At 44.6% G+C, this 26,633-nt stretch overlaps 1 protein-coding gene and 1 pseudogene across 4 annotated transcripts; one reads left to right on the top strand and one right to left on the bottom strand.

Moving 5' to 3' along the window:
• Nucleotides 1–621: 621 nt before the first annotated feature.
• Nucleotides 622–23,654, top strand: LOC118301377 (potassium voltage-gated channel subfamily H member 3-like). 4 transcript variants are annotated; one of them, XM_035626837.2, is made up of 16 exons: nucleotides 622–994; nucleotides 2,121–2,827; nucleotides 9,809–10,042; nucleotides 10,143–10,274; nucleotides 10,591–10,736; nucleotides 11,806–11,890; nucleotides 12,690–12,847; nucleotides 14,152–14,359; nucleotides 14,687–15,064; nucleotides 15,341–15,540; nucleotides 16,138–16,387; nucleotides 18,613–18,827; nucleotides 21,847–22,121; nucleotides 22,202–22,311; nucleotides 22,419–22,504; nucleotides 22,683–23,654. In XM_035626837.2, the coding sequence occupies exons 2-16, from the start codon at nucleotides 2,752–2,754 to the stop codon at nucleotides 23,439–23,441; spliced, it is 3,312 nt and encodes a 1,103-aa protein (XP_035482730.2). In that variant the 5' UTR covers nucleotides 622–994; nucleotides 2,121–2,751; the 3' UTR covers nucleotides 23,442–23,654. The 4 variants fall into 4 exon arrangements, with proteins under 4 accessions (XP_035482730.2, XP_035482729.2, XP_035482727.2 ...); XM_035626836.2 differs by having other exon boundaries at nucleotides 11,806–12,064; nucleotides 22,452–22,504; XM_035626834.2 differs by having other exon boundaries at nucleotides 11,806–12,064.
• Nucleotides 23,655–24,014: 360 nt separating this feature from the next.
• Nucleotides 24,015–24,970, bottom strand: LOC118301550 (annotated as a pseudogene).
• Nucleotides 24,971–26,633: the final 1,663 nt, after the last annotated feature.

Here is a 26,633-nt window from a genome sequence, read left to right as displayed (position 1 = left end):
TAGCATAGTTGTTATATAACCAGAGTACCAACGTGACTCACTCATGTGCATGTTGAGGTACCAAATGATTGTGTACTGTACAAGCTGCTCATCAGTAAACACTGTTACTTCTACCAGCTTCTCTAAACTTCCTCCTTCACCGCATTACATCACTCTGGAGATGCTGAGGCTGTCAGCCAACCCTGCACTGACATCTACTGGTGGTATCCGTGAACTCCAATAGAAATAATTAAAGGATCAATTCATCCAATCTACTGTATATATTTATATATATATTTTAAAGAACCTCCTGAATATTTTGCCACAGATGCTGTGGAATTATTGTGCAACAGATTTTTCTGAAACCACTTTGATCCAAAAAAAAACGGTTCCTGTAGGATTGACCTCTCAAAGATTGGGGGCAAATTCAAGACTTTAGCATAAACTGTGAATGTGAGCGTGTGCATTGAATATTAGGGTTGTCAGCAGAATCCTAACTTTAAGATTTCTTCATAGAAAATGTGATATTAAATGAAATACTTTGTATCATATTTTTCTTCTTCTCTGTTTTAAAAGAAAATAACACAAAACAGGACACTAGCATGTCCTTGTAGCTGTCGAACCCTGAACGCAACAAATTGTTACGTGACATGAATGACAAGCGTCATGGCGCCTGTCAACAAACAACAATTTGAACATGTAGCCGGTTTCCCGATCAAAACAGACAAACGTGCCTGGACTCAAGCGTTTTAACATCTGGAAACGTGATAAACTGGATGAGTTCCAAGTACAGAAGCTCCTGGATAAAGTCAACGCTCCTCGACGAAATTTGGTGTCAACTTTCTGACAGAGAAATGCTATGGCTAGCTTTGTGCTAAGCGAGCTAATGGTACAACAAGATACCGAAACATAACTTGAAGGATACCCATTTTTTTAACGAAACTAATGTCAAGCCATGAATTCATCATCGCTACCATCCGACGTCAGACGCCACCCACAGAGAAGCATTTCAGAGGTAAGAGTAATATAGGAAGTTAATTATCATCATGCTATTATTTGTATTGCATTGGAGGAAATGTACTTTACGTCAATATAAAACATATGATTACGATCTTTAAAAATAGGAGTAAAAAAATTGCAAAATTTAAGATCACAACAACGAAGAAATTGAGCACAGAAGCAATTATAAAGTGCTGTTTTTTCCGTTAGTGAAAAAGAAAAGGTGACATACCGGATGTTGCTTCACTTGCGCTGCATGTCCTGTAGATGGCGCCGTTTCCTCACTAATACCACCCGTGGCGTGGCGTGCACTTCACTGGAACATGACAGTGTAGTCAAACTAGTTTATTCTTATATCATCATAACTAAGGTGCAATATTCCATTTTTTTGTTGGGACCTCCCCCCCCCTGCCTCTGCTGCACCACAGCCCCTCTCTCCACCTTGCCACCACCCCATCTTGGCTCTTATTTGAATGAAACTGCTTCTCTTCGTCCCAGATGCCTATAGTATATCTGGTGCAATTGATCTGAAGCTCATTGTTTTCTCACTTACAAACTGATGAATAAACAATGAACCGGACAGAGTCATTGGGGAGACGTTGATGGTTAATGTGCAAGAAAATCATGGTACAGAAAATCTCTTAATGAAACTTCAGTGACTGATTGTGGATGAAGTATTTGGGATCCTGGAGGTAATAATCTGCATGTCTCTGTGTCAAAGGCTACATAATAACTGTGCTGGGATCCCAATTGTTTATTTGTGCTTGTGGAAAAATGTGTATTTTCAGAAGGTGAATGTGCAAGTTTTTGTGAAGTAGACAGATAAAAACAGGAAACTAAGACTTCATGTTTTTGAGCTGAGAGCACCCATGGGAAACCAATGCGGAGACAGCGAGAACACATAAAACCCTACATGCAGCTGAAGCCTTTTGAGCATCATAGTATTTATTTAGCATAAGATTGTTTTAAATCTGCATGTGTGTTTCTCTCATGTAGCATTTTGCCCACAGGCACATGTGGTTTTGCATTCCACTATACATCATGTGGATGAGACATAATATTCATCTCTATTCAGCTGCACACATAGTGATGTTTTAATCGTCTGTCCACCCCTGACCAAATCATCCATCTCGTTCTCGTAGTGATATGTTTTGCAGCTTCAACGTCTGAAACATGGCCTACAAGACACTGCTGGAGATACCCCCCAGAAATAAAAACAATGTAACTCTCAAACGTCCACGCTTTTGGAAGGAGCGTCCATCACATCAACAGGGGCTGAGAGGTGAAGAGGCACTGACATAATGTTGAAGAGGTCGGGAGAAGGGGGTGCACTGGCTGGTAAAAGCGAATGGGAACGCTTGTTCTGCCCACGCTGCTGAAGCGGGGCAATGTTTGGAGAGAGAAAAAAGTGTTCGTGCAAGAGAGGGAGAGGAAGAGAGGGGTAAGGGGAGGAGGAGAGAGAGGTTGCATTGCACACCCGTGCGTAAATGTGACCATCCTCGCCGTGGTCCCCTCCATCCCTCCGTCCCTCCGCGTCCTCGCCCCTCCAGCGGCGCCGCTCTCCTCCTCTTCTTCGCCGCGGGGATCACCTGCTCGGTGGTCGGGGGCTCGTTTTGGACCGTGGAGTCCCGGGTGTCTCGGCTCGGCGCCCTCCTCCAGGGGTTAGGGGGAGCGCCGGGGGCCACGTCCAAGTTCCTGCCGGGCTTCGTGTCCACCGCGGGCGAGGGCCATGGCACGGAGCGCCGGGAGAGACGCGGCTCGACCCGCTCTCGGATGCCGGTGATGCGCGGACTGATCGCGCCGCAGAACACCTTCCTGGACACCATCGCCACTCGATTCGATGGGACCCGTGAGTACATTCCTTTATCTGCGAGTTGTCCCTAATCAAAGACTTTTATGATGCGAAATGGATAAAATGGTGCACATGCGTGTTTATTAGTCTAATGCGGAACAAAATCCAAACTCTGAACTCACTGAAGTCCTAATCCGATGACCTGCAAAGACCTTAATGGGGATTGAGGGCAAATGATGTCTTGCTGATACTTTGACTTATGAATGAATTATGATGAATGAAAGGCTTTAATATTTAACTAGTGGTCCCTACAGAGATGCAAAAACGAATGACTTAAGCTAAACTTTTGCCAAATGCACACAACTGCAGATGTTGTAAAGTCAGTTACAGAGTTTAGACCTATATGATTTTATTTATTTATTACATTAAAGCAATAGATGTCTCATTATTGACCAAATGCAAATTTGATTTTGCATTCTGGGGGCATTGCTTTTCCAAAGCAAAATTGTGGTTTCCCGCCTGTGATATATGTTCAGCTGTAATGTACTGACGCCTGATAATGTACAGTGTTAATTAATGCAGTGTAATAATTACCATTCAAAGGGCTTCACAACAGAGAACTGTGCACGTTGCAATTTCCATTCCACGTGGATTCAGTTTGCTGCAGCTTCTACTGCAGATTCCATTAGTCTGTAAGGTGGGGCCAGGGCAAAATTGAGCCACTTTTTCTTGATTTGCTGGGTAGTGTGATTAAATGCATCAATCGAGCAATGCGCAAAGTATAAACACAGAACTTTGATTTTGATTCTTTGTGACAAAATAGCAGGGTCCCATCTGAGGCCCCTCATATCATGTTATGTTGTCGTATGGTTAATTCAAATTGGCAAAAAAAACAGTAAGACCTGGTGTTCTGTGGGAGCAGCTGCCAGCTTTAGAAAAAGAAAACCGATTTAAATCTGCTTTTAATACCAACTCTATGTAAACAGAACATTTCAAGCCGTTACATCAGCTACTAAAGACAACACATATCTATACATGAAGTAAACCTGAACCTGAACTCCTTTCAACAAAAAATCTGACAATGAGTTTATTTTTCTTACCTAAAATCAAATCAAAACAATCTATATGCAGACTCTTATTCACCTGTTTCCACAAGGAAACCTCTGTCGATCAATATGCAAACTGCAGTTACATAACACCGTCAAACGAACAGGCAGGACCGAGCAGCAGACACAATGTGTGGACTCTCTTTCCTGAAACACAGCTGTAAATTACAATAAATAGAATTTAATGTTTGGAGATTACAGTTGGATTTCTACTGCAAGACAATGCTGTGGAAAAATGTAGGAATCTGATCATATATTAGTGGCTCTGCAATTATATTTTCTGTTTGGTGTCCCCCCCCCCCGAAGACAAAGCTTGATGAGATAGCATTGATTCGATTAGGACTTTTTGGTGTTGTGTCAACAGCGATCAGTTCTCCTCTAATCTGGAAGTCGAACAGATTGAGCTTCCCTGCATCCGATCACTTTCTGCAGTTGCCCGGCAGCCCCAGTGCGCTGGCTGGCAGACGGAGATCCAGTAGACACAGCACTTGCTCTTGGCCGGGCAGAGATTTCACCCAATCATCCTGACTTGATGAGTTCTCCGCCTGCTACGCCAACTAATTGTAAAAATTGTAGATTTTCCTCAGACAGCACAGTGTTGCCTGGGGATTGAGATGATGACAGACATCCATGTGTCCATGAAAATGACAGACAGAGCAGGTGACCACGAATCCGCTTGATTTCTACTTTCCGCACACTTTGGCTCTGATTGCCCCTGAGGAGTGGCCATATTCAAGACGTCCTTCAACTGGCCCTTTATGTCACATCGCTGACGGATCTGCTTTCCCTCTGAGAACAGCCTCGGTGAGAGTCTGTCTCCCGTCCTTTAGTGGTCTGACCGCATGGAGGATCCTCTCGGACACCGTACGAACAAAGAGTCTCCTCTCCCCGACCTTTCTCCTTCTTTGCTTTCAATTACCACAGATGTTGTCGCTACCACGTCTCCTGAGTCAAGCAGCTTCATTGGCTTCCCAACAGGAACTGATGACCCTCCAGCTACATCTCCGAGCGGAAGACGTGGAAGGCTTTTAACATGAGCCACCCAGAGTTAAAGTTTTCCAGACTTGTCTACATATGAACCCGTTTCTCTACTAGTATAAAGTTTTACTCATATTCTGAACTGCTACAGTGAATAGATGAAAACTTTGTTCGAGGTATAAAACTATGAAAGTTGACGTCTGATAAGCAGCAGCTCCTCAAATGTGGACAACCTCGCGCGAGGAAACGGGAGGTCTGGACCGACGCTCATGTGGAGCGCTTCATTAGTCCGTACACTCTTGTAACCTCCGGCTGGCCCGTGGTAGAAACACAGCCGGGGCATTTTAACGAGGTGCTTCTTCAATCGGACAACTGTCTTATAACGGCACGTGCGCTGTCGGCGGGGTGCTGACACGAGAGAGTGTTGAGCGGCAGAAGGAGTTGAACAAAGTGTTGGTTCAGAGAACACCAAGCCAAATGGACTGCAGAAAAGATTTGCGATGCCATATCACTGCATATCTTGGCGCTCTTGACTGAAAATAATACCAGGGGAACAAAAACAGCGCAGGGCATGTTCATTGTGAGTGATAGTGGGTTCTCAGAGCCGGCTGAGCAGAACAGTATTTCAGGTCAGAAGCTGGGATCTTCCATCTCTCCCATACAACATTAATGCAGCGCGATAACTCGGGGAGACTCCAGGGAATTTCTCTCGTTTTTTTTCTTTTCTTCATCTTACATTGCAGCACAGAACTTCAGAGCCCTTTGTAGCCCAGAGATATCTCAATCCTGCTCCACTCCTTGTGGGAGAGTGTGTTCATTTTAAAATTGGACTATGAACTGGCGGTTTGCAATTGAGATCAAGTTTGATTACCTTTTATTTCCTATTTTGTGCAACAAATAATCCCTCTAGTCAGTTAAAATAAAACGTATTGGTGATGTTTAGTTGCTGCAACGTTATCTATCATTAGATTAACTGATCTAATTTTCAATTATTGCTTATTCTGTACACGTCCAAGGATAATGACAAAACACCTACAGGTCAAATGATCAGAGATCCATGTGAGTTAAAAATGACACGAATGAATGTCTTTATGAAAACATAAAAGTATATTATATGTTCATCTTGATGCTGTGGAGGTCATACAGCAGTTTTAATTGGATCTTCATGCTGTTGTGTGAAACAAAAAAAGGGTGAACAGGACAGAGGAGTGACTTAAGAGTGACTTTGTGTTTCTGCCAGGGGAATTCTGGCACAAAGCTGTCGGCTGTAAAGTTTTGAAGCTGATGCAGAGTGAAAATGTGCTTTCAGTCAAAGTTTAGGAAACGCATTCGAGAGCTGGTTTAACAAACAGTCCCGTATTCAGGAGTCGTCTTGCTGTCGGTGTTCATCGCTTTCATTTTTTTCGGCATTGGATCCTGACTTACTTGGTGTTTATACGTTTTTGGGGAAGTTTTGGAATTTTCTCAGATGGATCTTTACAGTTAGATTATTTTTATTTGTCCCTTTTTGTGTTCGGTAGCAGGCGAACAGCGACAAAGCAGCTGCACCCTAATGCAGGAAAAAAACATCAATATTTCACTAGCACCGACTTCAGCGGTGACATGATGCTGAGGTGGAATTTATAAATTTCTTAATGAGTTTATTCCAACATTTTGATTGATTGTGCATGTGTCAGGTATGGTCCTATTTACAGTTATCCTGGTAGTTGAAGCTTGATATTATTATTTTTTGTGAGAATAGTAGAAAATATTTCCATATCTATCCTCTAGTCTTCCACAGTGTGTGTGTGTGTGTGTGTGTGTGTGTGTGTGTGTGTGTGTGTGTGTGTGTGTGTGTGTGTGTGTGTGTGTGTGTGTGTGTGTGCATGGTAGTGGATCTGTTTTGGCGGGCTGTCGATGTCACTGTCATCAGTACCAGGGTTTATCGGGGTTCCCTAAGACGCTCAGGGGCTGAGTCTGAGTGGTTCTGTAGTTCAGCTCACACGAATTTGCACCTGGGTTGCTGTTAGGATGTGACAGGTCTCTCTCCTTGTCCCCGGGGAACGTACAGCAAATTAATACGACGGGGAGGGGGGGGGGGGGGGGGGCAGAACGTCATGGTGCAAGGCTGGAGTAGAAGGAAAACGTTGGAGGACATGAAGTGTTTCTCTGTAACCGAAGCACGCTTTCGGGGGGAGAATGTTCATTTAAGTAAGGGTGCTGACCACTATGTACACGCTCACTGAACATTGTAACCTTGCGCAGGCAGAAAGCAAAACACATCCAGATGCAAAGATGTGCCTCGGGGCTTCGGAGGCTCCTGCTGCATCCCAAATATTTTCATGTTAGCAAATGGCTCGACATGTCACGTGGTTTTGTGCTTCCATCATGTGAACACGCTCAGTTTTGTAGTCACATTTTAAATAAATGCATTATATATATAAACATCTATGACCCCTATCCTTTAATACAGCAAGTACAGTTTAAATGCCGTGCACACATATGCCGAGCACCTGCATGAGTACACATCCCTGCACAGTTGGATGAGGCTGAAAAAGCCTTCATTTGTAAACGCGTTTATTTAGGCTTCAAGGTTATATAAACACGACGGGCGAGAGAGACTGAATATAAAGGCTTTTTTTTCCTCTTTGTCGCTAAAAAAACTTTTCAGGGGTACCCTTAAGTTAACTGCCTTTAGCAACCACTACTTTCCCTGCTTCCACACCAAAATACCCTCGCGTACAAAGTCAGGTTCATAAAGAAAATGTTTGTGGAAGGAGCTTACTGGACTGCACTGAGCCCTGACCTCTGTGACCATTCTGTCCTTTTCTTTCAACATTCTTCTGAAAGCTTCACTGTAATTGGCCCTCTACTACTTTAGCCTCGTATGAAAGCACTTTTCTTGTTTCATGGAAAATGGGCTCGGTGCTCTTAAATATTATATATTCCTCCGTGCTACCAATTAATCAAGCCCTCTTTTTTTCTGGGAGAAGTGATTCATTAAATCCTATTATATCCTGTCACACTCATCTCAATTGCCAGCTCATATATATTTAAAGTGGAGGGCTGCCTCCCTGGCCCTGATCAAGTGGTGAAACTGACAACGAAGCGGCGACAATGCAGATGCTGCTGTCACGGCGAAACAAAGTGGCCTCGCACTTGTTGCACAGAACGTCCCACGGTGGACTGTTGTTCCTGTGATTGCAAATCTGGATAAGTAGCTGATCTAACTGTACACAAAACTATGAGTTGTCATTAACTACAAAGGATTCGACTGCCTGAATGATTTGGAGGCGCTTTGCAGCCAACAGCACCGTTCGGAGATCATATGGCCCTGAGCATCCTTATTCCTATTCCGAGCTATAATTTTAACATGCAGTACACGTATGATAAATTCAGCGTGCACAACATAAGATCCATCCATCCATTTGCCGTCACTTGTCCGGGTCCAGGTTTGCTGTGGCAGCAGCAGAGTGACATCACTGTAGCTTCCAATCTGTCCTGAAGATGGAGCCTTGCTGCTCTGAGGGCGTGTTACAACTTCTTGTCTGGTAATGGCAACACTGGTTGAAAACTCTTGGCATGAAACCGCATTTGGCAGCAGAGCAAACTTACTTACAGCACCTTTAATGTTCCTCAGTTGTGTCACTGTGATCCATGATTTCAGAGGAACCGCACTGAAAGACAGCTCACTTAAAGGCTTTTTACGCTGGACATGCTTTATTGATGCATGCGTTATTAAATTTCACCGTCCCCGAGTTCATCTTCATGCAATCTCACTTTCTCTTTGTCTTCACTAATTCATCCACCTCTCACTCGGCCCGTCCCTCCCGTTCAACCTTTTAGAATGCGCCGCTCTCTCGTTCCCATATTGCCCTCATTCTTCAAATTGAGTGCGGCGCTCTTCCACATTCGTCTCTGTGCGGACTTTAATGATCTCAGTGGAATGAATGTCTCGTCTGCGTGCGTCACCTTTCGTACCTAACTCGGCTTCGTAATGAATTATTCAAGATTGTCCCCACAGCTGACGCCTTAGAACCATTTGTCACAGCTCCCGCTCCTATAATGTATTATATTTCAATATTGTGGGTAAATATCAATTTCCCATTATTTTTTATTCATTATGTATTTTATATACAGTAAATCAAAATGGGATTTGACGGTCGGGGAAACTGCACCTCTCGTGTCACTGCTCGGTATGGCTGTAATGTATGTGGGACTGGCTAGCCGCCTACTGTAATGCAGGGGTCATAAATACATCACATGCCATCCATCTCCATGACTCCACGTCTGCAATGTGACTGAGCATTAAGTGTGTGTTACATGAGCGTATGCAAGGGGATAAAGATGACTATGATTGGGAAAATCCCAAATTCCCACACTGATATCTGAAGTAATGTTAGTGGTTTTATTTGTTTGTATTCTGCACAGGGGGGAGAAAAAAATCTTATAACCAATGCAAATTGCCCAAGGCTGTGAAATACAGAAATTACTTTTCATTATTAAAATCTGGGGTGTTTGAGCTCCGTAGTGGTGAGGTTTATTTGTGTAACTCAGTTCCATTAAAATGTCTGATAAAGCGGGAGCTGCTGCTGGAAACATTGTACAGGACATAGACGCAGAGAGAGAGGGAGGCGGGGAAGATGCTCGGGATGAACAAAGAAATGGCGAGGTTTTTTTTACGAGAACAAAAGGCAGGAGACCTGAGTGAGAGGAAACGACGTGGAGCTCAGTGAAAAGCAGCAGGTATGTTTAACCTCTCCCCCGAGGGGAGCTCTTCAAAGTGAGAAGAAGAACTCAGAAGCCTGAGAGTGAGAAAAGAGATGGTGTGCACAGAATTTCAATTACAACATTGTCTTTGAATTAACTTTACACCCTTGTGAATTTGCATTGATGACTCCCGATGAGGAAATGAGTAAGGCTGAAGTGAGAATGTGACCAGAAATGTAACAAAACCCATTTCTCCGCCCCTCAGACAGTAACTTCGTCCTGGGGAACGCCCAGGTCCAGTCCCTCTACCCCATTGTCTACTGCTCCGATGGCTTCTGCGAACTGACCGGCTTTGCCCGCGGCGAGCTGATGCAGAAGAGCTGCATGTGTCACTTCCTGTACGGCGGCGAGACCAGCGACCGCCTCACCTCGCAAATGCAGAAAGCCCTGGACGAACGGCGGGAGTTCAAGACCGAGATCGTCCTGTACAAGAAGAGTGGTGAGACGTGTGTGCTTGGGGATTCAAATCATGTCCAATATTGGTGGGGTCGATCTCTTAGTCAGGCCTGGAACCTTCTGATCTCTTTTTTCCCGAACAGGCTCCAAGTTCTGGTGTCTGCTGGACATCGTGCCCATAAAGAACGAGAAGAGCGAGGTGGTTCTGTTCCTGGTCTCGCACAAAGACATCACCGACAACAAGGACCTGGACCAAGGCAACGAATCTGACGCCGGTGAGCGAGAGCGTGAAAGAGAAAGTGAAATGAAATGAGGGGCATCATCCAATTTTCACACCAGCTGACACGTAATGATCTAATAGAGGCTTCGCAGCTGGGGCGCAGATCTCGCTGCAGACATGACGCGGGATATTATGAAGGGGTTTGGGGGCAGAAGTTAACAAGTAACGGCCATATTCTACTTTTTATGATGATGTTTCTGCATAATATTTTACAGTGTTTTCCCTAGGTTTACTGGTTTGGGGGGGTTTGTTCGATTTCTCCAACATGTCTTCATGTCTGTCCTCTCATTTTGAGCGTCCTTGTCTTTCAGATGAGGAAACCGGCCTGGAGGTCCACCAGATCAGCCGCCCTCCAGGCTTCAGCGTGGAGCGCCGCCGCAGCCGCGCTGTCCTCTACCAGCTGTCGGGACACCTCCAGAAACAGGACAAGACCAAGAGCAAGCTCAAGATCAACAACGTGAGACACGACGTGTTGCTTTTCTTCTTCGCTGATTAAGTTTTTGACCTACATGCAAGTTTTTCACACACCCTTAATCTTTGTTCTACCTTTCTACTCGAATCTGCAGAGCTCACACATTCATGTTAATTCATGAAGAAACTTTTGATTATAATGAGCCCACAGCCAAACACAGATTAACTCGTAAAGCGTCTGAGAACAGTTTTATTTGTTCTGTCTGACACTTTAGGCACCACAGGATTTTTAATAAACACTGCAGCCTCCAGTAGATTTACTCTTTCACTAAATCTACTTCTGAAGGACTGCAATGTACAGCGTCAGCAGCTTTCTTGTGCTTTCACTTGTTTATTTGCAGATAAAGGGGGTGATTCATTTTTTTCAAGTACTGTCGAAAGGCTTCATTTGTACGACATTTGCATTCTTTTCTGAGTCAACAAGGTGACACAAAAATGTAAATTCAATCAACTGAGATGTGGAGGGAAAAAAACGCCCTTGCAGCACAATCTAATTGACTCTGGACCGTAGAGGAAAGGAAGTCGTGTGAAATACGTCATTAGTCATAAGTTATCAAAGTGAAAATATTAGATCTACTTGCATTAGTGCAAATCAATATTTGTAATTACTTTGCACATAAAAAATGTGTATTGTTGGGTAGTAGTATGTCCATATGTAGGTTATGTACTCTACATATGGTGAGATACATCACTGTATGGATTGTGACTGTGCTGTCATATATCTTTGAAGGCAGCACATTTTGGAGCGAAGCTGCAAATGAGCCGCGTTTTCTTTTGATGTTTTGATGTTTAATCAATGTATTCAAATTTACCTTTTGAAATATGTATCGTTCACACCATGCAAATCCACAAGTTTCAACAGGAAACAGTGAATAACACTGCATCACAAGTGCGGAGGATAAAATATTGATGTTGACTAGTTGAGGTATTGCCAAGTGGAAGGGCTCCCGGTGGTGATTCCACGAATGCTTATATGGTTAATGTGAGTTCAATATTAACATTCCTGTGTGTGTGTGTGTGTGTGTGTGTGTTTCCGTGTGTTTCTGTGGATCCAGAGCGTTCTTGGAGCCAATGCAAACCCAGTCCCAGAGTACAAGGTGGCAGATGTCCAGAAGTCCCGTCTCATCCTCCTCCACTACGGTGCGTTCAAGGCCGGCTGGGATTGGCTGATCTTGCTGGCCACTTTCTACGTGGCCGTCACTGTTCCCTATAACGTCTGCTTCACCGCCGTGGAGATGCGAGAGGACGGCATCTCGGCGGCACGCAATCCTCCAAGTGTCAGCGACATCTTGGTGGAGATCCTCTTCATCATCGGTACAGTGATGTGGTTTGCTTCGCTATCATTAAATCCTACGCCAATCATCTAATTAAAACTTCATTTTGAATTCTCTATTTTTGATTCAAGCCAGGCCTGGTAGCTCTTTTTCATGTATAATGTCCGTTCCTTCTAATGTCCTTTTGGTTTAAGAGGCTGCTCCTTCCAGGTCTAAATATAAGTCGGCCTGGAGACGATCACCCCTTTTCTATAAATTGGCCCCTTCAGCTGCGGCATTGTCCGCAGTGCCCTCCAACTCCCCCCTCAGCTGTATGCTAATTTAACCTCTTTAACAATCTCCGCTTCTTTTTCTATCTCAACTTGCTGTCTCCCCTCTGGCAAACACCTCCACTAATCCCACTTGAAGAAGGCTTGTTAGAGGGGATATTTCTCCAGCCTGGATCTTGCTGTCAAAGTTCTATATTTTACTCAAGTAAAACCTTGAACACAACACGTGTAAAGGAGAACGTGTGATCCCGTTGCCCAGTAGCCGTGCAGAAGTTTTCTTACTCAACGAAGTAAATTGTTCCAAATATCCAGAAGTGAGCTGAGAGGGGGCCTAATTATGAATAAAAAAATGTGTCCAGGAGCAAAGTTAAGATAAATTGTCTGTTCGTGTGTCAGATATCGTGTTGAATTTCCGTACCACCTACGTGAGCACGTCGGGCCAGGTCGTGTACGACGCCCGCTCCATCTGCATCCACTACGTCACATCCTGGCTGTTTGTGGATCTGATCGCCGCCCTGCCCTTCGACCTGCTCTACGCCTTCAATATCAGTGTGGTGAGTCTCACAATTCCTCTCACACACACACACACACACACAGCACAGTTGCACAGAGTAGTCTTTAGTTTGTTATTTACAATGTGTGCACATTTATTTTTATATAAGCCTTGTTAAACCATATCAACTGGACACATTTGACTGTGCTTGCACTTTTGTGTGTGTCGTCTGTGTTTGCAATTTATGCAATAATGTGTCTGTGTGTGTGTGTGTGTGTGTGTGTTTGTGTGTGATGTAGCGGTAGAGGCTCTGTGGGCCTTGCCAGTGGTAATAGACTTTCTTTCTTCAATAACACTCGCCTGCTGTTCGACCCTCCATCGCCATTGATTTAACATGGCAATGAAACAGCCCTCAATTGGTACATAGAACAAAGAGGCAACACACACACACACACACACACACACAAACACAGACAAACACGTATACATGACAAGTCTGTAATTCAATAAAGACACAGCAAAGTAAACAAAGAGCAAACGTTTTGAAGCCCTTTTCCACCTACGATGAAAAGAAATCCCATGGAGAAGGTTGCTCCATGACCTGCAGTATCCATAAATTATGAGAAACGTTCTCATTATTTTTGACATACAGTCACAAAGGCTCAAGATTTTCTGTCATCGCTATCAGAAGGGATATGTGGAAACACAGTAATCTGCATATTTCAAGAATGTTTCTCATAAGATAATAAGTCACTGCTCATAATTTCAGTAAGTCATTATTTTAGGAATGTTTCTCCGTATACGGACTCACCGAATTAAATTCCGTGGTGTAATTCATCATTAGCTGTGCTGAAACTGCGTTTACTTCCATTAACAGGCCACTTAACGGGCAGTAAAACGAGCAGGGGATTGCATCCGCAGTTAATACAGAGATGAGGGAGGAAATCAATAAAAGGAAGATATGGGATGAAGTAATTTTTCAAGTCGACGACGATAATGGCAGCGATTGTCTCGCTGAATATCCTTTCCACGTTGCTCGCAAGTTCATCTCGAGGTAAAGTCGTGTCATGGATTTTCAGCTATCGCATTTGAGCTGCGAGCCTTTGACTGAGTTTCTGCAGCGTGATTGCGATCAGGTTCTTCAGTATCGCAGCTCCTTATCAGCACTAATTAAAATTCTCAGGCTGCATGAGTAATTTCTAATTGCAAACCTCCCTTGCCTCCAGACAGAAACCCCTTTAAGATTGAATTTGAGATTGAGGTCTAATTTATGTCACAGGAAATGATCCCGTCCACTTTTTTTTTTTTTTTTAAATCTGTTCGGTGTGTTCATACCTTAATATCTCTCAATAACTCCTCTCCCAGAACTTTGGGGTTCACCTGCTGAAGACGGTACGACTCCTGCGTCTCTTGCGCCTGCTGCAGAAGCTGGATCGCTACTCCCAGTACAGCGCCGTGGTCCTCACGCTGCTCATGTCCACCTTCGCCCTGCTCGCCCACTGGATGGCCTGCGTCTGGTACTTCATCGGACGCAGCGAGATCGAAAGTAACAGCCTTGCCTCCTGGGATATAGGTCTGTGTGTGTTGTGTCATGCAGCATAGTGTGTGTGTGGGGTTGGCACAAGCAAAAATATATTTTTTTTTAAACAGAGAGGACAAATTACAGTATTTACCCCCTACATAAATGTAAATGTAAGCGGACATTATCTGAAATGCTAGTGTACTGTGTGTTTGTGCAGGAAGGCCAAATACTCAAACACCAACACAGAAGTAATTACTCTGCCCTTCCAGCCTTGTTACTGCTGCTAATGAAGCCTGCTAGTAAAGGTCATCTAACAAGCATGGATGCATCCTCATTAAACTGACAAACTATTCTGGACTGTCCCTCTTCCCCCACCAGGCTGGCTCCATGAACTCGCCAAACGCTTGGGAACGCCATACTTCCTGGCACCGCTGACCTCTCTTTTCGGAGTCTCGGACTTGCCGCAGGGCGCCGTGACAGCGGGACTGACCAACTACACCCAGTGGAACGGCTCAGGGCTGGAGCAGCTGAGCGAGGCGGGCTTGCTGGGCTCGGTCCAGTGGAACGGCAGCAGAGCCAGGGCAAGGACTGCAGGCGGCTCGGGGACCACGCTCAGCGGAGGCCCATCCGTCAGGAGCTCCTACGTGACGTCGCTGTACTTCGCTCTGAGCAGTCTGACCAGCGTGGGCTTCGGCAATGTCTCAGCCAACACGGACTCTGAGAAGATCTTCTCCATTTGCACCATGTTGATCGGAGGTCAGCGAAACACAACACCCAAACCACTCAAACATAAAAATCTATTATTAGGATTTTATACACACTTTAGGACAACTTGGTAGCCTTAGGTCACGAGAATAGGTTGAATCAAAGATGAGTCAGACTAAACATTGAGTATAACAAACATGAGTATATAATGCTTTAAAATTATTCTTTACGAAGCCTGAAAGATTTATTTCTCCTAGTTTTGGGTCTGTTGCAAGAGGTTCTTTACTTTGACAAGCTTTTCTGGAGCTTTGTCTGTCTCCTCCGCAGCGCTGATGCACGCCGTTGTGTTTGGTAACGTCACCGCCATCATCCAGCGGATGTACTCGCGCCGTTCCCTCTACCACACGCGCACCAAGGATCTGAAGGACTTCATCCGGGTGCACCGGCTGCCCAAGGCCATCGAGCAGCGCATGATGGAATGTTTCCAGACGACCTGGTCTGTCAACAACGGCATTGACGTCAGCGAGGTAGGAGGGACTCACTTCCTCAAGAATGACTGAATGAATTGAGATGCATTAGGCCCTTTTGGGCTCTGCAGACAAGCGTCTTTCTGAAAATGTCGAACTGTTCCTATAACTTTCTGAAATGGTAGAGGATTTGGGTTTGTTTTGGTTTCCATCAGGCTGGGGCAGCTATCTTAATTTCATGGATTAACGCCCTCATAGACACTGAAATCACACTTGGTGTGTTTCACCATGCCCACAAATCTAGATAATCCCTTTAAAAGTGATTACATGAGGACGGACAGACACTAATGCTTTAAGGTAAGTTTCCTTTTCCATTGCATGAGCCGTTCTCCAGATAAAGTTCATTTGGGCTTATGCATTTCCTTTAAAGATTGAAGACTTTAAAGGAAATGTTTGTTTGTTGGATGCATGGATCAGTTGTGACTATGTGGGAATGTGAAAGGTTTTATTTGGCCTGTTACCTTCACCTTCCCACACACTCACATTCAAATGATTATACAGAAATGAAAGAAGCTCCTAACAGCCACTAAAAGTAAAAGAGATGGAGCCTTTGATTCACTGCAGAGGTAAGTTCTCACATCCCCGTTCTCGCCACAGCTGCTGAAGGACTTCCCCGACGAGCTGAGGGCCGACATCGCCATGCACCTGAACAAGGAGCTGCTGCAGCTGCCGCTCTTCGAGTCGGCCAGCAGGGGGTGTCTGCGCTCCCTCTCGCTCATCATCAAGACCTCGTTCTGCGCCCCGGGGGAGTTCCTCATCCGCCAGGGAGACGCCCTCCAGGCCATCTACTTCGTATGCTCGGGCTCCATGGAAGTACTGAAAGATAACACCGTGCTGGCCATTCTAGGTAACAAACGGACACTTCCGATATTTCTAAGCATGAAAATCTAAAGAAAAAGGCTTAATAGCTGCATCAATGTAAACAACAAAACGAGCAATACCTGTCTTCAAAACTGATTGGGGTTCAATCTCGATGAAAGGTAAAAGATTGGCAGTAAAAATTTACATATTAAATAGTAAAAACATAATAATATCTTAAATAAATGACATGGTCAACAGGACTGACTTTCAGGACCATGGACAGCACTAAGTCCCGTAATGAGATAAGATGGGAGGGCTTGGCTCCATCCATCCATGTCCCATCCCCTTTTATTCCTGCTCCCCTGGATTAGTGGATCTCAAGACGCATATAAATGTTTCACAACAAGTTAAGTTCTCACCAGCCATATTTTTTTGCTCCTGTTCGTATGAAGCAGAGCAGAGTTTTGTTACAGAATATACGACTTTGTGCATAGTGTATGTATGAAATTCACAAAATATGTTGGAGTGAGAGCACAAAGTGCTTTTAAAGAAGCATGTTAAGGAAAAAAAATTGATATCAATTGTGAATCAATTTGTGAATAGGAGAGAATCAAGGTTTTGAGATTTCTTCATTTTGGAGTCCTGTCGGAGCTTTATGAGCAGAGCAAGATGAGAAAGGGCTTTCACCGCTGAGCAAGTTATTAGACATCCAGCGTATAATAACCAGCCAGCTTTTATGAGGAAGAACATAATGAAGAAGAGCAGCCCAGTATTAAACTGTCCCTGTGGGCAAACACTCCACACGGCAGCGGGTGAAAGATTGACTGTGACCCGGCGATCGATGGAACAGTTTGGGGAGCAGCCAGGGGCCCTAGAGTAGATCCATAAACGGAATTAATGCTCGATTTAATGAATGGATTTATGTATTTATTTTGCCACTCGACCGTGGTAGAACAAACAAACAGTGAACACAGCACTGATATATTGTCACGTTTTAAAGTTGCTATGGTGAACACGTTTGCTAACAGTTACACACTTAATCATCCAGTACACGGGGCAACGTCAGTATTTGTTTGGAGTTCTGTTTCTTGCATGTATTTGTTCAATTGTCTATGTGAAAAAAGTTTGTTGCAGCTTTAAATCACCATTCTATTTTGTTATTCTTATACTAATAGAAGGAAAGGCTGCACGGTAGTTGTGGTTAGCACTTTCACCTCACAGTAAGAAGGTTATGGGTTCGAATCCCGGTTCAAACCAACCAGGGTCTTTCTGTGTGGAGTTTGCATGTTCTCCCTGTGTATGCCTGGGTTCTCTCCGGGTTCTTTGGCTTCCTCCCACAGTCCAAAGATATGCAGAATGGGGTTAGGTAAATTGAAGACTCTTAATTGACCGTAGGTGTGAATGTGAGAGTGAATGGTTGTTTTGTGTACCCCGCCTCTCGCCAAATGTTAGCTCCAGCCCCCCCCCCCCCCCCCCCCCCCGTGACCCTTAAATGGATAAAGCGGTAGACGATGGATGGATAGATGGATGGATGGATGGATAATAGAAGGAAAATGAGGCCGGGTAATACTGAACTGCTGTATACAAATTCACATTCAAACACCTCAGCATTAGCAATAAACATTTTCCAGTTGCCTAAAAATACCATGCAGCCTGCCAACTCAAAAATCCATCGGATGCTAAATAAACAAAACGCTCCACTTGGTGAGCATCCATAACCAGGAGCCTGTCATTCTTCCAGAGCCCAGTTCTATGGCACGAAACACTTCCACTCTGCATAACATGGATGAAACGGAATGGAGAAACACAAACAGCACTGGCATCAGTTGTTTAATGTGGAGGGAGCAAATTGGCAATACTGTTTTTCATATTAATGATATAACAGGTGTAAATAATGAAGTGGCTGCTGCCAACAGAGGAAAGAGGGAGAACTCATTAGCATTGTGTACCTGTTGTGTATGTACAGTAGCTACACACTAATAGACATTATGCTTTCACACATGCATATGGATTGTCACACACTTCCCACATTGTGATTCTCTTTCTGTCTCCTTCACACACAGACATACACAGACACCCAAACACCCACGGCTCAAATGATGTACAGTGAGCAGTGTATACTTTTCTTCAACACTAATTTAAGTGTCTCACCAAGATGACCATGTTCAGTTTTTCCTTTTTGATTTTTTTGACTGTTCCAAACTTCCCCCCCTCTGAATGTTCTGTTCCATGAAAGTTAATGGTGATTTTGCTTGTGTCTTCCTTTTCCAGGCCGGGGCGACCTGATTGGCTCTGACTGTTTGACGCAGGAAGAAGTGATCAAGACCAACGCCTGTGTGAAGGCCTTGACCTACTGTGACCTGCAGTACATCAGCCTCAAAGGCCTCCGCGAGGTGCTCTGTCTCTATCCTGACTACGCCCAGAAGTTCATCACCGAGATCCAGCACGATCTGACCTACAACCTCCGGGAGGGACACAACACCGAGGTACGATGATGACCATTAAAAACCTCTTCAAAGTAATGGTTTGGGCCACAACTGCCAGTTTCGCGAAACAGACCAGTTAAAGAGCATACTACTGTAAACATGGCGCAATATTGCCATGCAGCATATGTCACAGGGAGAAGCTCGTCTAAACGCCCATGTCAACCATTTTTACCGAAAAAAAACAAATTCCAACACCAAACAACTAAATCAGCATATCCTAAAAACATGCAAATTGTCCAAAAAAAAATTTAAGCTGGCAATGATGATCATAATACTTCAGGCTAGACAGCATATTAAAGCTGAGACTCTGCGAAAGCCGAAAAGTCTCAAATAGGGACATGTTTTGTCACGATAAGTCGTGTTTCAGTTTAACGATGTGATGGGTATCCAGCCCCAGGAAATTTTTGTTTTAAAGGTTGGACGTAATTTCTGAAATAAAGTATTTCAACAAACATGTAAACAAGACTCTTGTCAAAAGGGATAAATATTGTCCATTAGTCCATCCGTCCAGCCGAGTTGCAGTGGCTATAGGCTAAGCAAAGGATGCCAGATGTTCCCTATCCCCAACAAAATTTCTCCTGCTGCTCCTGAGGGAAACCCAGATGCTCCCCAGCCAGACGACACCCAAGTTCCGCTGCTTCTCGGAAAGTTTCCTCCAGGCTGAACCTCCCTCGAGGGGTCCTCATCAGATGCTCAAGCATACTTTGATTGGCTCCTTTTGACAAAACGCACCTCACAAAAGTCATCAAGGCTGCTTCTCCATGTATCTCTCATTCGTTCTATCAGCACACCCACAGTTCATGACCACAGGTGGGGACTGGGAACGCTGATCGACTGGCATATTGAGAGCTGGTGCTCTTTTAGTCTGCCTGTGGATCTCGCGCTACATCTTTCCCTCACTCGAGAACAAGACACTGAGATACTTAAATGAATGGTTAAAACCCTCAATTAGACTCCTTCTGTTTTGTTGTTTTTAAATTCGTCTCAGCTGTGCAGTGACCTCCTCCACCCAGCATTTTTCAGTGGTGGAGTGATGGCTCTGCACTTGAAAAGGATTAGCCATCTGGCCTGCCAGTGAGGAGGCAGCCACGGCTCCTGCTTGAGACGCAGCCAACAGACTAAACTTAGGCTAAACATGGACGACTCGGACACCAGCGTTTTACAGATGGAACTCATGCGGGGCACACTTGAATAACCACTGCACTGCAATGGAAATAGACAAGTCACATTTTCACTGTGAGTAAGCCCGTTAATTAGAGCAGAGATCCAAGAGAGACGTCAAGGGACCGGTACAGTATAAAATAATAATTCTTTGAATTGTGTTTTGGCTTGAGAATATGGGCCAAGGTGGGACCATACCATTAAAACATTAGCATTATATACTTATTTATTTTATATATATATTATGTTTATAATCTGGTATACAGTAGATTTGGTATGTTCTCGACCAGTATTGATATTGACGATTTTATATATTTATTGCCTAAAGTCTCGACTGTACCCATATGCTGTAATTCCAATCGATGGAATCAATCGATCAAAGGCACAAAAAGTAGAAAAATTAGTTCCGTCTCTGTGCGGCATCATAGCTAAATGAAACTTCATCTCGGTTTGTTTCTGACATTTAATGTAATGCTGAAGGTTTCCCTCAAAATCTCCAAAACAGAAAAACTGCATCGAAAAATTTAAAGTAAACTTTGATTCATGATTATTCATTTGGTGAAACTAGTTATTTAAAAAGCCTGAAAATAGATCTCAAATATACGCTGGTATAAACATCAAACTCTGTGGTCCCCAGCACATTGCGCACTCACATATATTTATTTATATATACACGTGCAGCGAGAGCAGTAGTGCGCCCTCCATCAAGCTTGGCGTAGGACTAAAAATAGCGCTGTCAGATGGGTGGAGGAGGGGCGGGGTCGTCCCTGACTGGATAAATATAGAGCAACAACCAGATGGAGACGAGACGAGAAAACATCAGGATGAAGGGAAGCTGCCGGAGGAGGGAAGCGGAAGAACCTTGTGCGCACACATACACACACCCACACACACATGCTGCATCACACACTGACACACCAACATACCATAACACAGCATATTTGTTTTTGCTGAATGATATAGTGGACACACACACACACACACACACATACAAGTAACACTGCAGGTATCATTAAACTCACAAATACACAGTGACCTCATGATCATGCAACATCTCTCACATGCTGCACTCATATATTTTTCTTTCTTTACACCCACAAACACACAAACTTAATCTGCTGATGCCCTTATTGTGGCATGCTGCATATCGAGGGTGGCACGTGCTGCTCTCTCACTCTCTCTTTCTCACACACACATTGAAATTCCAAATAGTCCCTTCTCCACTCTGATCCCTCCAGGCAAACCTCTGCTAAAATTAAACCTCTGAGATCTAAAAATACCAGCCGGACACGTGCGCCGAAGACTGGATGGAGAAGGCAACAAAAAGAGCGGGGGGGGGGAAGGGTGGTGGTGAAAGGAGAAAAGGAGGAAGAGGATAGGGGATGAAAATGGGGGGGGGGAGTTGTGGTTTGTTTGACCAATTTTTTAATCAGCTTTAAATTACAGACTAGAGAAGATGCAAGGAAATAATACTCTATGTCCTTCCCCATTATTAACATGTAACCACCAGTAACAACATGCTTGCTGCAGGAACTTTACTTTAAAAGGATGTGGACATCAAGTAAAGGTCGACCATGCTATTTTCCCCCCTAAGACCATAATAAGCCTTCAGGAACACAGCGTGTCTCTGCGAGTGAATGGTGTCGATGTTTGCTTGGTTTTGAATGAGGACGCTCCTTCACAGCGCAGCTGATAAACTGAATGAATGTCGCCATTGCAGCCTTTGTGAATTGCAACGGCTCAGCAGCTCCCCCATCTGGTCAAAGAGCTTAAAACTTAAAACTGACTACTCCCAGTTACTTACTACACTTTGTCTTTCACCTATGTTAAAACCTCTGCCTTGATTTTGATTCTTCAGGCAGCCTGCGAGAGCAACGGAGGAATCCTGAAGAAGCTTCCCTCCATCAAGGAGGACGAGGAGGGGTCCGGGTCAGAGGGGGAACACTCCCCGCTTCCCAAGATGCCTACCCTCGGGAGGCTGGGCCGAGGCCTGCGCTCCCCTCTGCGCTCCCCTCTGCGCTCCCCGCTGCTGCCGCCGAGACTCTTCAGACCGGCGAGCAATCACGCTCGGCCCGCCAGCCTGCAGATCCCCGCTGTGAACTTCGGCTGCCTGCAGTCGGACCTGAGCCCCCGGTAAGGGAACCACCACATGTCACTTTGTTGGTTATGTTTTCTTATCACTGAATCCCCATTCTCCTCCTGTCTGTCCTCAGGTTTGTTGATGGGATCGAGACAGAAAACCACAGTGCTGCAGCTCAGAAGTTTGATTTTTCTCCCAGTGCATCGCCGTGTTTCTTACCCAGCCCCGATTCCACTACCTCAGGTTAACACACACAACTGAACCCCATTCCTTTCTCCCTGTCTGAGATCCATCACCCATCGACATGTTATTAAATGAATAACTAATCTATTCTTAATTATTGGCTGTAGAAGTGCTTATTCGCTCGGTGTGCGTGTCCACAGGGGCCCTTGATGACGGTGACACCATGCAGACGATTTCTAAGCTGAAACACGAGGTGAGGCTGGTAACACGTTGTCATTGTACATTGATTTCATCAGTCCTCTCCTTGCTGTTGTTCCTTAGCTTCAGCAAAAGTTTGTTTTTTCAGTTCTTTATGTATTGGTCAATGTGAAGTTGTAGGCATTGTGTGAGTAATCTTCTATGATTAAAGACTCTTTCGTGTGACTTTCCAGATGAGCGTCCTTTCCCGTCAGGTGACCGCTGTAAGTCAGGAGCTGCAGGAAATGACGCGCCTTCTCAAGCCTCTCTTCCACAACCCCGCCGCGCGACTGATTCCCAGTGCTGTGACTCCGCCTACCAGCATGTCTTCGCAGGGCTGCTCCCCAGCCCCGCCCCTTCTCGCCAGAAATGCACCCGTGGACAGTCCAGACGAACAAAGTCCACTTCCACCCATCCTGGCACCTGAGCCGCCCTCTCCTCAGCTCAGCATGAAGGCGCTACAAGGAGAGTTTGATCCACTTCTGTGTTCACCCTCCCAAACTGCCCCCCGCTGTTATCCTCCACTTCCTCTTCCCCAGGTCTCTCATTGCTCTGCTCCCCCGTCACTCAACAGCTCTCCGCCTGAGCACACAGTGGTTCCACATCCCTACACATCTTCCTCAATCCCTTCTCTTTTCTCATCAAGCCACCTGTCATCCCTCACCCCCCTCTTGGTTGACTTGTCAGGACCAGGTAGTGAGCCACAAACACCGCCTCAATCTCATCTCCAGCTCCTGTCCCAGTCTGAGTCCCAGCTCCACTTCCAGCCCCAGTCCCAGTTAATATCCCGGTCTTATCCCCACTCCCTCTCCCAGCCTCACCTCCAGCCCCTCCTCCAGCCCTCTGGCATGCCATCACACCCCCGAGAACCCCTCCTGAACCTGCCGGAGAAGGAGTGGGGGGAGCACGCCGCCCAGCTCAGCTTCGTCGATGAAAAACAGCCGTCAGTGTGAGCTGAGAAGAACACGGCCCCCTGACGCTAGCTCAGGACTGACGGACGGGACCAGCATGCTCCACAACTTACTGCATGACAACAAACATTTGCCTAAAGTTTGGCATGTGAGTTACGATGTAAATACATTGATTTTAAAACTATTATAAACTATGATCATGTGCACCAGGTGTAAGAAGATCCAGTAATAAAAAAGAGTTGTTTTACAGTTTCATTTTGATTCGTCTGATATAACAAGACTAACTGATCAAGACGCTTTACTCTATATGTCATTATATAAATGAAACATATTATATATAATAATAATAATAATAATAAGCTCTATGTATATAGCACCTTTCGAAACACAGTAGGTGAGTAAAAATGAGAAGATACAGAAAAACAGATGAGAAGAACATAAAACATTTTACAATTATTAGAATAGTAAGATCAGAGGAATTTAAAACATATTTATTTCAAGGTGACAGTCCACTTAATCCTCATCATTTGAGTCATTTGTACTAAACGGACATTTATATGTCTGAAGTGTAGAGTTGCTTTCTGACATGAACTGAAGTCCGGACATTTTCCTGACATTTTCCTGACATTTTCCTGACATATTACTCATGTTGCATCGGCATCAAGAAAAAAAAAGAAAATAAGCATAGCAGCTAATCAATTATCCTTCTGAAAGACTGGACAGTGGGGATGACGGCGCCCCAGTCCACCGGCTTGCAGTACTCTCGTTTCCCAGCAGGTACTGGTGGCCCTTGTAGTTGGGATGCTCATAGAAGACCCACCAGCCTCCCAGCACCCTGCAGGAGTGAACCTCCCTCCAGAGGAACTTCTGCAGCACAGAGGGACAGTCCTCGGTGGCCTCAAACACCTGATCGCCAAAGTCCGCCTTACCATAGAGCTGTATTTTGTAAGGACCTCCGTCGGCCTGAGCGAGGAGGACGCAGAGGGAGACAGCAGGTAGAGGGGAGATGAGGGGGAACAGACGTGGTTGTGGAGAGAGAAGGTTTAGTGGGAGTACTGTTGGATGCAGATGTTGGTAGAATCTAGAAATCTAGAATCTGTGTCTGGACACTTACAAAGTGGACCCTCTTGCAGGAGCTGACTTGGTCATTGAAGCCAGCCCAGCTCTGGTAGTTCAGGTACTCACCTATGGTCAGGACGTGCAGGTGACCCGAGAAGCCCGGCCTCTCGTAGATCACCCAGGTCGCGCCCTCCACGCGGGCCGAGTTGCAGCGACTCCGGTAGGAGTGGAAGTCAGTGCAGTCGCTCTCACACTGATACCTGCGGCCCTGGTAGTTCTTGTCCTTGTAGAAGATGAGCTTGGGGGGGACGAAAGGTGAGTGATTATCTAACATCAAATCATCAAAAACAGTGCTTTGTGCCTGTATCCTTTGTTTTCCCAAAGATTCTGAGTCACCGAGGGTCCGCTTTTCTCCTTGAAGGGTCAATATCCAAAACTCCTAAAGGACAACTGATGTACCTCATGTGTTTCACCCATAAACCTTATTCTAGCCCAGTACTCACCCTGCCCATATTGATATACTAGCCGTGTGGCATATGTGCTTCTATGTGCCCTTATTCTCTTTTTATACCTGCCGAGCCCTCAGTAGTCGGGACAACTGCTTTGTCATGAGGATTAGATCCAAAATTTAGAGTCAGTGGTTCCATTGCCCTGGTCGTGTTTTCCAGAAAGATTCTGTGGGATTACACCACATAAAGACCCAACTGTAAACACATCACACACACATACGCAAGCACTCGGACGTACAAACGTTAAAGGCCTCTATTTGATGATTATATAAATTCTACGGTGTGGTGGCAGTTCAACCCAGTTAGCAGCATCTGGGCTGTCTGTGTGCAACAATTAACAACATTCAATGTCCAATGTCAGCTGGTATTAAAGCGTTTTAAGAGTTTCACAAGCTGAAGTCAATGTAAGGCATCTTCAGATGCAGTTTATCTAAACGGCCACCAGATGTCCCCATCAATCTCCTTACCCTAACCTGAACCAAACCTTATTCTAAAAACTGTCTCCACAATGTCTAACCTTAAACCAAACTAACTTCTAACTCCAGAATACAACCATTCAACAATTCTGCACAGATTCCAACACCAGACAGCAAAGTGGTGCGTCTTAAACGTCTTAAAGCGGTGGGGAACTGTAAAAAATGAGTCTGCTACTTATATGTGATCACCACATTCACCAGAGTGGGGCAGCATTTCCACACTGAAAAGTAATTATAATAATACATTTCATTTATAGAACACTTTTGAATATCTATGCTGAGTGGGATGAATTTAGAGAAAAGGTCAAATAAATATGGACATGAAGTCACTTAATGTAATTGTAGGTCCGTTAATAAAAAATGTGGGAGACCATTAATGCAGGAACATCAATATTTGTTGATACAGGTGATAAAGTTTGGCTTGTTTTCATTGGAGCCTTGTGAGAACACACTGCAATGCATACCACCACACACACACACACACACATGCACGCTTCTTACTCATGGTGAGCAGCTTGTGGTGAGCTGTCAAAGATGCTTAAGATGATGTAGGACAGACAAGTGTTGGCAGTGCACACACACACACACACACACAAACCACAGAGGAGGAGCGACAGGAAGGCAGACAGGCCGAGTGGTAATGATAGGTGACTATTCTTCCATTTAGAATAAATGAAGGAATGCTGACCGCTGCCAGTGAAATCCAGAGTTGCTGTTTTGACAGACACACAAATAAACATACGATAAGTGATGGATGGATGGATAGAAACTATATACATGCACCAAATTCTCTTGGAAAGCCCAAACTTTTTACTTTGTTAAAGAAAAACGTTTGTCTGCCAAGAGCCTTTTATAAGAGAACATTGCAATCATGCTGAAGGACATTAGGAATTCTGATGAACTCTCAGTGATTATAATATTTATAATATGAATGTATTTCCTTGTGAAGTATATTTATCTTCTCTACCACGGAGGTTCTGTTTTCTTTCTTCCTGTTTCTTCCTTGTTTTTGATATTTTAATTTGAGGGTTTTTGTGGCCACTAGGCGGCAGACTATCAGCCTCTCTATTATTCCTTTTTGGAAAATCATATTCTGATATAGTTCACCTATGAACATTTTCTATGAACCTCTTCTCTCCTATGCAGCCTTCAATCACATGTATCTACTTCTATTCAGGCGCATTGAGGAA

Source organism: Scophthalmus maximus, chromosome 2 (assembly GCF_022379125.1).
Source record: "Scophthalmus maximus strain ysfricsl-2021 chromosome 2, ASM2237912v1, whole genome shotgun sequence".
NCBI lineage: Eukaryota > Metazoa > Chordata > Actinopteri > Pleuronectiformes > Scophthalmidae > Scophthalmus > Scophthalmus maximus.
The sequence above is the reverse complement of the archived record's forward strand: the minus strand, read 5'-3'. Positions and strand labels throughout refer to the sequence as shown.

Coding starts and splice junctions, on each gene's coding strand:
- LOC118301377 (XM_035626834.2), top strand. CDS start 2,752: ATGCCGGTGATGCGCGGACTGATCGCGCCGCAGAACACCTTCCTGGAC. Junction 14,360..14,686: donor CCTTGCCTCCTGGGATATAG/GTCTGTGTGTGT, acceptor TTCCCCCACCAG/GCTGGCTCCATGAACTCGCC. Junction 22,505..22,682: donor TTTCTAAGCTGAAACACGAG/GTGAGGCTGGTA, acceptor GTGACTTTCCAG/ATGAGCGTCCTTTCCCGTCA.